The 11678-nt window shown below is 34.9% G+C and overlaps 3 protein-coding genes across 4 annotated transcripts; 1 reads left to right on the top strand and 2 right to left on the bottom strand.

Annotated features, from left to right (window-relative positions):
- Window positions 1–118: 118 nt before the first annotated feature.
- On the bottom strand, window positions 119–3207 carry LOC145232689 (CAAX prenyl protease 1 homolog). The gene is made up of 9 exons (XM_080097358.1): window positions 3109–3207; window positions 2261–2347; window positions 2076–2192; window positions 1337–1478; window positions 1112–1233; window positions 783–893; window positions 503–649; window positions 307–426; window positions 119–232 (listed from the first exon to the last, which is right to left on the bottom strand). Exons 1-9 carry the CDS (start codon window positions 3205–3207, stop codon window positions 119–121), a joined length of 1059 nt encoding a protein of 352 aa, XP_079953484.1.
- Window positions 3208–5504: 2297 nt separating this feature from the next.
- LOC145232984 (CAAX prenyl protease 1 homolog) lies at window positions 5505–8353 on the bottom strand. 2 transcript variants are annotated; one of them, XM_080097646.1, is made up of 8 exons: window positions 8237–8353; window positions 8057–8176; window positions 7802–7984; window positions 7518–7656; window positions 7242–7363; window positions 7074–7184; window positions 6338–6457; window positions 5505–6272 (listed from the first exon to the last, which is right to left on the bottom strand). In XM_080097646.1, exons 1-8 carry the CDS (start codon window positions 8267–8269, stop codon window positions 6159–6161), a joined length of 942 nt encoding a protein of 313 aa, XP_079953772.1. In that variant the 5' UTR covers window positions 8270–8353; the 3' UTR covers window positions 5505–6158. The 2 variants fall into 2 exon arrangements, 1 of the variants encoding a protein (XP_079953772.1); XR_013860986.1 differs by lacking the exon at window positions 5505–6272 and having other exon boundaries at window positions 6397–6457; window positions 6805–7184.
- Window positions 8354–10526: 2173 nt separating this feature from the next.
- Window positions 10527–11069, top strand: LOC145232687 (uncharacterized). Its single transcript, XM_080097356.1, has one exon. The coding sequence runs from the start codon at window positions 10527–10529 to the stop codon at window positions 11067–11069; it is 543 nt and encodes a 180-aa protein (XP_079953482.1).
- Window positions 11070–11678: the final 609 nt, after the last annotated feature.

The following is an 11678-nucleotide window of genomic DNA, read 5'->3' as shown; positions in this document are numbered from 1 at the left end:
CAAACAAAATCTTGTGCTACTAAACCCAAAAATGCTACTATTAAAAAACAACTAAACACTCAGTAATAAATCCTACACCAAAAAGATATCTCCTAATGCAGCAGACTTTGAATAAATATCATGCAAATCTTTTCTTGATTTCCTCTATTGCTTCCAGGCGATCCAACAAGTCAGGTTTATCACACTTACAAGCTGAATACCACTCATCATTCACTGGAAATTCAAGATTGTCCTGCGCCAATTTCAAGTTAAACTTATAAAATATTATCAATGCTGTAGTAAGGTGTAACTGTAAGCTGACATTACCCTGCACAAATTAATCAAAGCAATTTTAAGATCGTCAGGTTTTCTTAGTGAAAGAGCAACAAATTCGTCGGCCTCAGATTCACAGTGTCTTAAAAACTTGTTCATGATAACACAGCCAACCTTAGTAGAAGATATAAAGCAAATAGTGATGACAATAGTATTAAAAAAACGTAAATAACATGGACTGACAACCTACCTCAATAAATGGCCCTAGAATATCTAGGAAAACAATTAAACTTCTGATGATATACGGTTGCTGAGTGACAAGGCCAAATTGTTGGAAAATCGTCGAATTGCCCATTAAATACCAAGAAGCAAAAGTGGTCAAAAACACGCCTGCGATCTGAAACGTTCAAGAATTACAATTACATTAATGGTCAGTCACATTTCTTTGGGATCTTAGTTAACTTTCAATTATCTACAGATTCTATACAACACGTTCCGCACACAACCCAATATGGTAAACGAAAATTTACCATTCTTCTCGCAACAATCTTTGAAGTGTGATCACGTTTCCAGTGACCGAGTTGGCGGCCAACAATCGCCTCAACCATTCCATTGTTCCAACTCGTTTTCCTTGTGCTTCCCTGTGGATATCATATGTCAGTGGTCGCCATCTACAACCAAATCTCACCCCTCTCCACAATCAGGCGCACAACCCCATTCGTTTCTACTTGCATAAAACTTGTTGTAAGAAACAATAGTTTACAAAAACGAAAATGTAAGTGGAAAACTAGATGCGACCGTTGACAATCGTCTTTAAACGTAAAATATGGAAGCGAATAAACTTTACAAGCCCAGTTACCCCTTCTAACAACTCCGATTTTGTTTTTTCAGCTGGAAGGATTCTGTTTTGCAACACGATGTGTTTTCTCCTGGGAAATCCACATAAGTAGGCAACGTTGTCATTCATCTGAGTTAACCCAGCTGCTCAAAAAATAAACGACAATGTCTGATATCATATTATCACATAGAAACATACACTTCATTTGGTCCCATTTTAATAGGTTTTCTACACAAACAGATTTACCTTCAACGAGACAGACGCTTTTGAAGGGAAATCCGATGGAATCTGCAAGCTTTTTTATTTTGCTTTTTATTTTACTGTCGGACAAAGAAGTAAACTTGTCAATAGGTGATGCTTGGTACTCAGAAACGAAGTTAATCGTATACTGTAAACGACACATAAAGTTGTAGGGGTTAAAGGTATTTCTATGTTAAGCCATAGCCTAAACAAGTAAAAACACATTTACACTACTGACATTCTGATACAAAAAACGTGTCTCGGGCAAAATCGAAACATGTAGTGCTATATATAGTGCCTTACAATAACAGATAATTCCAATGCAAAACCGAAAAAAATTCTCGGAAGGTAGTGAGTCCTCATAAAGTCTTTCTGCCAAAATGCTTCAAAGTTCTTGCAGCCGAGGAATATAACTGAAGTCCATAGAAGCATGATAGTCATACCCAACAAACAATTCTTTGCATAATGTTTGAAGAAAAAACTCGAAGTCTGAAATAAAATGCAACAAAAATATTGTTGTCTGCGCATGAATGCAAATAAGTTACTAATCAGGTCTTACATGTTTGAAAAAGCTACAGACTAAGTTGTTTTCTCGACTATCAACAGAAAATCAAATTAATCTAACTGTCGAAAGGTAAAAAGAAGAAGAAACTGAAAGTCTGATATTTCGCGCTGAACTGAAAAGTTGAATTGTTGCCAAAGAACATAAAAAATTAATGATTCAACCTCCCGTTTTTGAAATTACCTGATTGCTTTCCTGATATTTTCCCTCAATTCCAAAGGTTAGGTACAGTCTCCAAGGCAGGTTAAGAACACAGAGGATCAAAAAGCATATCCCGACAAATACCAAAGACTGAACAAGCTGAAATTTATAAAATAAGGGTGATTTTTCGTTTTATGAGAAAATTTAACAGTTTTTTGGGACCCTACCTCATTTTCTTCGCTCATACGTATGTATGCCATGAGGTATTCAGACACTTTCCAAAACGTCCACATTCCATTGTAGCAAAGAAAAATCTATAATAACACAAATGGGCACGGTTACAAACAAACAACCAACAGGGACCTACATTTTAGTTGATCACAATTTAGGGTTAAAAAATGATGGTTTAAAGCAGTGGTCGGCAAACGCCGGTCCGCGGCCCGGTACCGGTCCTCGAGGAGTTCGTTCCAGAGGCGTATAATTGTTCAGGTTAATTGCTATAAAATATTTTGCCCATGTATCCCGGAGATAATAAACCAATTTAAGCGTTTTTATTGCTAAATATTTGTGTGTTTTTTTAAGACCGATCCGCGATAAAGTTTCACTTTTAAAAACGGTCCACAGTGCAAAAAAGGTTGCCGACCGCTAGTTTAAAGCAATGATCGACAACCAACGGTCCGAGACCAGGTGCCGGTTCATGAGAGGTTCCAAATTGGATCGTATATTTTTTGTAATGTTACATACGGCCACGTTGCAAAGTCCATAACTTATATAACCTGTGACAAAGTTTTATCGCTGAACATTTGGTGTTGGTTAATATCCAATCCGCGACAGTTTTAGAAAGTTTCGCATTGCAAAAAAGGTTGCAGACCTCTATTTTAGCGCTAGCAAATATTCTTATGAAAACGATGGACAGGCAGAGTTCCGTAAGACATAATTAATGGCAAAGCAAACAAACGTTGGAAAAGTAAAATTTATAATCATCGAGCAAAACATCACTTTATTAGAATGAACTAAGTGAGCCCGTATTTGTCTGACCAACTTGATTTAACTTTATTGCATTTGTCCAACTTACCGTGGCTACGGCTGTTGAGCACAAACTGTACAGAAGAAAATACACATTTCGGTCCAAACTGTATTTCCGCATCGACTCAAGTTCATTTTCATCGATCATGGACTGTAAATTACGAGGGACTATTCGGAGAGATTTGTATACTGTGCGCCGTAAAAATATAAAAAGTATTTGAACAACGTGTTTCCAGTGCATTCACTCTGTTTGGGACCAAAGTTTTAAATATTCGAACAGAAAAAAACAAGCAATTGAATTCGGATGTTAAATTCCAGTTTATTCTTTGCAAAAACCCATATATTTAAAGTTATCCGATTTTTTTTTGCCACACTATCGCGTCATAAAAGCATTAATCGAATAACCGGGAATTAAAGCACTGAATTAGACTCATAATGAAGATGCAACTCGGCACACGTTGTTACAATTTGTTCCAAGTACTTTAAATAAGTAAGTTAAATTAGCACTGCTGGGTTTGTACAAATACTAACTGTTGATGCTTTAGCCTAATAACGCAGTGATTATTATGATAGAAAACACTTCCACTCTAAACAAACCTGCATAACACTGTACAAATTTACCTGACGGAAAAGCAAAAATAAGTCCCAAATACATATGAGCCATTTTGAAGCCAATACATAGGTAAAATAATTCATCTTATCAAATGCCTTCCAAAGATCTTGCAAAGAGTGAAAGTCAAACTGAAGTGATACAAAATGATTCACTAAACACGCATTCAAAAGGTGGTGTTGGCGGGTGCCCTCAAAACATTTTCATTTCCATTGTCTTTGTTGTTAATACCGTATGAAAGAGGAAAAGCCAGACACAGCAATGTAACTTTGTGTTGGTATTATCTTAGCATTGTCTGTGTTGAAGTCGCGCAAAGAAAACAGTTAGCCGGTAGAATATGGGACTTCACATTGTGTGTTTCATGCAATATATGCCTTGTGCGCACGCTAGCAGGTTACGGCTTTGTCTGGTAGCAAGTTTTTGTAAAAGTCGTATGTTGACGGTTGAGACAGTAATGTACAAAACCTATATGAAAACCAAACCTTTTGTGACCAAGGTGAATGTTATAACTGTCCAAGCAAGTGTTTTTAACACATACGAGGATGCGTTGCAAAAATATCCAGCTTGTCGATTTATTTGACCTCACAGCCAGCTCTTTACTTCACAGCAGTTTACCACTGTTACTCAAACATTGAAACTTGACATTTGCACCCAATAAATTAAGCAATCGGCAAAAACGAAACGTGTGGCATAAATAATGCAACAACTTTCGTTTCAGACCCAATATCGCTCCCTGTATGAAGCTGCTGGCAAATTTATCGAGGAGACATCAACCCTGTACCGACAATTTACACCGCCAGTCCAGCTTGATTCTTAAAAAGTCTGAATGATCTCTTGTGTTTACGAAAAAGCTTGAATTCTTTATTTGCGTCTGTTTTGCGTGATACTGAGAATCTAGTCATGCTTGATGCTTGAGTGGAAGGGTGTGTTTTACGTGATACTGGTGAAGTATCGTCTTAGTAAGGCAGCATTTTTACCCAATATATTCAGTGGTGGAATTCAATTTTTTGTCAGCCGGTTCTCTTACAAAAGTCATATTTTTCACCCGGTTCTCTTACAAAAAGTCCATTGACAGTAACCAGTAAAGCCAACCGGTTCGCTGGTCTCATAAAATTTCGTGAGCATTTCTATAGAACTGGTGCGAACCGGCTGAATCCCACCACTGCATATATTGTTATTAATAGACAACTTTCGTAATCACGCTTAGGCTGATGCAGTAGATTTAAACGTAATTTCTTCAAGAATTGTTACAAATAACACTTTTGTAAAATGTGTGGGTATAAAACAAACGTACAGTGATTAAATGCCGACACTGTAGTAATTTACTAGAAAATGTATCAATTTTATATGCTTGTAACTTTGCGTAACCAATATAAATGCTTGGGCGTATTAAAAAAATAAATTAAAACCCTTAACCATGTCCTTTGCAACGCTTATTTTGGCCAAAAACACATATGTGCAAGTAATTGTAAAGCGCCGCATAAAAGCACTTTCGCATTTAAAGCATTGAGATTTCAAAGAATTGTTCTTTAAATAAACCGATTTATGAGGAAATTTATTGTAAGCGGTTTACTTTCCGTGTTGCGCTTAAACCATCTGAAAATGGCAATAAACTTTACAAAAGTCGTATATTTAACAAAATTATTCAGGTTCCATTCAGCTAGGTAAAAGAAAGTGACCTCATTTCTGTTATAGATCAAGTCAAGTTAAATTTATCTGCATTGTTACTTTATTTGATTATGATTGATAAATATTTTTGTAAACCGCTAATACGAAAGTCGTTTCGCATTGACAGCCACGAAATGTGGATTTTATTAAACAAAAGTCTTGATGCTGCCACCTGGTGGACAAAACAACACTAAATTAATACCGAATCAAGGCAAAGTATAACTTGTTTTACGGCCAAAATTAGATTACATTTTTCTGGGCACTAAGGACGTTTAATTTTTGTGAAAACTGTTAGCAAAAAAAGACTTTTTTTCCGATCCTATAGGCAACTAGATATTGCGTGTTCGTTTTAAAAACATACTCACTCGCATTAAACATCATTATATTCCTATCAGTTTAATTCCATACAAAATCTAAGTTACAAAGTTACAATTTCAGAACACACTAAAATATAAAAAATATTTTTGTCAAACCAATACTACAGCTACAAAACCAAACGCAAGACCTTCTAGTAGGAAAAAACAAAAAAGTCCACTTTAACAAAAAAAATCCGTAATGGAAGATTTAGATTCTAAACTACGTACTACTTTCTTTAATGATCCAAAATACCAATTGTCATGCTTAAACAATAGATAATACAAACAAATTCTGTAATAGAAATCGTAATCCAAAATCATGTTTGTACAGCTAACCTTTGTAACAATTGGCAAAAAAACTAAAGCTAAAACACTTACGCACACTACTATTCATAATCAAGTAAAAGTATAAACAAACAAAACCACTTGATAAAAAAGGCAAGTGAATCACATATTGATGAAATGTTATGCAATTTTGTTTTTTATATCATCTATTGCTTCCAGTCGATCCAACAAGGCAGGTTTATTAAGCTTGCAAGTTGAATACCACCAATCCTCCTCCGGGAATTCACGATTGTCCTGCGCCAATATTTGTTAGCCAGATTGGTCAAAGTATTTTCAGAAGAATTGTCTGGTGACATTACCTTGCACAACTTAATCAGGGCCATTTTGAGATCCTCAGGTTTTTGTAATTCAACAGCAACAAATTCGTCGGCCTTATATTCATGGTGTTTCCATACTAGATTTATAATAACGAAGCCAACCTAAGACCAAATACAACGCATTGTATGCGGTCAATTTAAAGTCACAAAAACATTAAGTCACTTCTCCTCATAATGGTGAATTGTACATATTTAGTCTTAACAGCGTTATCAGACATTATTTAAATAGAGTCCATGTCTTATCATCTCAAGAACGAAAGACTATTTGTATCTATTTGAACTATTTAAAGTTTCAGTTTACAGAAGGACTTTTTCAAAAGTTTGTTTAATTGGTCCTCCAATAAGAGTTTTCATTTTTCAAACTTAGAAAAACAAATTTTTAATCTAAAGTGGTTTTAGTAGTACTACTCCTATCAGGTATTTCTCTAAAAATCTTGACTCAAACATACCTCAATTACGGGCCAAAATATGTCAAGAAAAACAATAAACATTTTGATAATTAACGGTTGCTCTGTGACAAAACCAAATTGAGAGAAAATCGTCGATTCACCCCATAAGATCCAAGCAAATCCAAAGATAAAAATTACCACAGCACAGATCTAGAAAACTTTTAAAGTATGCAACAGACAACGGTTTTTGCATTTTAGTTTAGTTAAAGTAGTTTTTAGCTGTTTTTATGCATCCTCTTTCTCCAACAAAGAAACTCAAACAAACTCACAACTGTGGTAACCCTTTCTTTCAAAATGTGCCTAAGTTTCCAGTGGCCAAGGGAGCGGCCAACAAGTGCCTCAACCATATTATTGCTCCAACTGGTCCCAGCTTCGCTTTCCTGTTTATGTCATAAGTTGTGTAAAAACTAAATGACGACTAAAAAATAATCACTAACCCCTTGTGATGCCTCTGCTTGCGATGTTTCGTCTGGCAGAATGCTGTTGCACACCACGATGTCTTTCCTTTTTAGGAAACCAAATATATAGGTACCGTTGTAAAGGACATGAGTAAATGCAGCTAGTTAAAATGAAAACAATTGCTTTTCATATCTTAATAAACAATCAATTACTTTCGCTACTTTGTTATACTGCAACTTGGTTTCTAAAGTAAGACACTTTTTAAAATTACAATTAGACAACGCGTCACCGTCAAAAAGAAACGAAAGGTTTACCTTTTGCCAAGTAAAAATTGTTAATTGAAATCCCGGAAACAGATGCAAGATTTATAAGGTTTGCATTCAATTTACCATGGGGCAGTGGAGTACGTTTGTCACTTGCTAATCTTACTTCCATCAAGTGGACCACAATAAACTGAAAATAAATTTGTAGAAAAAAGATTTTTAAGATACATGGAATTGTCAACTTGTGATAGGTAAAATCCAAACCGCCGTAAAACACAGTTAATTTGACAACTAGAAAAATGCGATTCTGTCGAAATCCAACACTTTCTTTGTACCATGATAAAGACGAATACTACAGTGATCCAATGCACGTAAACCATTTCGAGGTGGATAAAGCCTTTAAACATATCTTTGAACAACCACAAATAATGAAACATTATTGAAGTGAACAGGAGATGTTTCAAAAAAAGATCCGATAAACTTTTCATTGCATAGTTTTTAAGGAAAGTGGGAATAGTCTGAAATGCAAAAACAACACAAATTAAAAGTATGTTTTTACCAAGAAACAGAACCTAAATTGTTTTTATTACCAATTTGCTCTGCTTATAACATTTAATTTCAATCACAAATATTTGGTACAGCTTCCAAGGTAGCTCAAGCATACGCAAAGCGAAAACGTACATCACGATAAGCAGTAGGGCTTGTACCAGCTGAAAAAATTAAAAATGAGTTAATTTTTGGTTTTCGTCATTCACAATTTGTTACGGTACCTTCTGTTCTTTACTTAGACCTAGAATTTCCATTAGGTTGTCAGTTACCGTCCAGAACTTACACAGTCCATTGAGCAAAAGAAAGAACTACATTGACATAAATAGATCAAGATAACAAACACAAGTCAATGTCGTACAGACAAATGAACAGGTACTGTACGTCAATACAGGTACTGTATGTCAATAATGAAAAACAAGTCAAAACATTCGTTTTAAAACTATTTTGGGCAATGGTCATATGTAGGGCGATTATTTTTTGACCTAAAAAACGAAAACTTTTGACCTACAAATTGAAAATTTTAAAAATTTTGGATTAAAAAAACGTTTTTTTGACAAAATTTTGACCTATAAAAATTTCAAGTAGTTAGATAACACATTATTGTACAACAAGTTAAAATATGGCTGTAGGCTACTCTGTAGAGCAAAAGAATGTGCAAAAGTCTAACAGAAGGGCAAAAATCTGAAAACAGACCTAGCCTGTTCTGAAAAGGGAAAAAAAGCTAATTAAAAATCACTGCCAAAAAACTGCAGCTAAGACACAACGAAAATTGTTCAATACATTTGTCTAAACAAAAGATACATGAAGTATCTAAGCAAAAGAGCTGCACCAAACTTGCAGCTGCCGTAAAATAACTTGGGACCTACCAAAATTTTGCACGTTTTGAGATGTGTTGAACATCACACCATGTCAACCTAATTATTTCACTCACTTGACGGTTTACCATTCACAGTAGTAGGCAATGGGCTAATTACAACAGTATAAAGTAGGCTAAAAGGTGTAAAATGAACAGCTCACTGACAGTGCAACCTCTACAACACCATGACAATGCAGTTTGTAAACAACTTTAACTTTGTAAAAAATTTTGACTTTGTGAAAAATTTTGACAATTTTTGACCTATTCCAAAAATTTTGACAAATAAGTTTTATAATGGTTTATTTGAAAACATTGCTAAAATGGTCATATTCGAACGAAATATAACAGTGTATTACAATGCACATAAATGCAAAATGTTGCCGTAAGACAAATTAACACAAAATAGCTGGATCTATTAAGCTTTCCATCAGGCTGTCAGTCACCATCCAGAACTTATACAGCCCATTGGGCCAAAGAAAAAACTACCTTTACGTCCTCAGAATCACAACGTAAGGGAATACAAAACTAGGATTGCATTATGATGGATTTATTGAACTTACCGTAGCGGCGATTGTTGAGCAAAAACAAAACAAAAGGTCAAATGAAATATGTTCCGTTTTATAATCTCGTATTTGTTCCAACTCATTTTGATTAATCATAGGCTTTAATTGACTATGGACCGTGCGAACACTTTTGTAAACTTTGAGCTGCAACGATAGAATAAAATATAATTGTCCAATCACAAGAAAAATCAGGCTCGATTGGAAATACGAAGTTTTGCACGGTTAAAAAGAAACAGTATAGCCTATACAGTATAGCACATTCAAAAAAATGTGCTATAACAGTATAGCACATTCAAAAAAACGTAGTGATAACCATGTAGGCTTTATCAGAATTGTAAACGGGCCTGAAATCGGAGTCCAAACCCGGTCCTCAAGGACAAGCCCGAAACCCGACCCGAATCAAAATCGTTTTGAGAAGCTCGTTTTGGCCTGAAAGATTGATTGGCAGACTACGCATCGAACTCAATATACAACTAGAAGGGTGGCTTAGCACATATTGCCATTGCATATACATTATAACCTACTTTAAAACATTACTATATTTCCTACACTTATTTTATAATGGGTCCCATATTATCTGCTGTCTTTATAACATTGGTTGTTTCTGCAGGCAGAAACTCATGGGTCCCCACACATGCAAAGTTGTAAATAATGCATTTCAAGAGATAACTTTGAGAAAGTTTGTTGTTGTAAGGTTAAATACAGTGACTGGTAATGAACATAAATAAATATGCTGTATGGACTACATTCTATTTGAATAAGGTGATAAGGTGTTTAATGCAAGTATATGAATAACAACATTGTAACAAAGTGAATAACATTTAAAAAAACTGTACAATGTCACCAACAACACCGAAGAAAAATGGAAGTTCTTGTAATGTGTCAGCCAAAATAGATGTCCTTCTTTCCCAAATCAACCAGAATAAAGATGAAATGGCAACAAAATTAAATTCTGTTTTGGCTGAGCTGCAGACCATTAAAAGAAGCCAAACATTTTTATCAAATAAATATGACTTCATTGAAAAAAAACTACTTGGCACAGAACAAGAATTAAAAACAATTAAAAGGGAAAACTCACAACTGAAAGAAGAAATGAAACAACTGAAAGAAGATGTGGAGGCATGCAAAAATGAAGTAAATACATTGGAACAATACGGTAGATGTGAATGTTTGGAAATAAAAGGTATCCCACAAACCACCAATGAATGTACTGATGAAATTGTTGTTGCAGTTGCTAAACGTCTTGGTGTCACAGTTAGAAAAGAAAACATAAGCATCTCCCACAGACTTGGTTCATTGCAAAATGAACAACACAACAAACAATCAACCCCAATAATTGTGAAGTTTACAAACAGAAAAATCCGTGATGAAATCTACAACAATCGGTCTAAATTGTTCAAAACAAGGGTTTCCGAGGAAAATTCACACCAGTCACCAATATATATAAATGAAAGTCTTACAAGAGCAAACAAAAAAATGTTTTACCAATGTCTACAATATAAGCGACAAAAAAACTACAAGTTCATTTGGACACGAAACGGGACCATTCTATTAAAGAAGAATGAAACATCTTCTACAATTGCGATCCACAATGAAGGAGATATGCAGAAAAACAACATTCCCACATCATCATAACTGTTGTAGCACATCAACTGGCAATCCAATCTGTATGTATTCTTTCTTTTTGTTTGTTTTTGCACCTCACAATTTCTTGATTTGTAAGCACCTGTTAAAATGTCCCTTATTGTCATTTCACCATTTGCATAATGCATCACACAGCAATTTTTCATCAGATACCCCAATAAATCCATGACCAACATCAAAGAATCCAAATATTTCGATATAAAAGAGTTTAAAACACTAATACACACCGCTACCACTAATGACTTAACATTACTACAATTTAATGTTAGAAGTCTTGCACACAATTTACACATAATGGAAGAATTTCTGCATACAATTGACTTTGAGCCTCATATAATTGCAATCACAGAAACAAAGTTAAATGCAAACAATACAAGCAACATTTCACTAAGCGGTTATACCTTTCTGCATGCTGATTCACCAACAAATGCAGGAGGTGTTGGAATGTACATCAAAAATTCTTTGCAGTACCAGGTCACAACTCAATACGATATTCACATGACAAAATGTGAAAACCTTTGGATTGAAATGAAGTTACACCACCAAAAAAATGTGGTTGTTGGCATAATCTATAGACACCCTGGTCCTGGCATCACATTT

This window comes from Phallusia mammillata, chromosome 6 (assembly GCF_965637545.1).
Source record: "Phallusia mammillata chromosome 6, kaPhaMamm4.hap1.1, whole genome shotgun sequence".
In the NCBI taxonomy this organism is placed as follows: domain Eukaryota; kingdom Metazoa; phylum Chordata; class Ascidiacea; order Phlebobranchia; family Ascidiidae; genus Phallusia; species Phallusia mammillata.
This window is presented reverse-complemented; position numbering and strand designations above follow the sequence as displayed.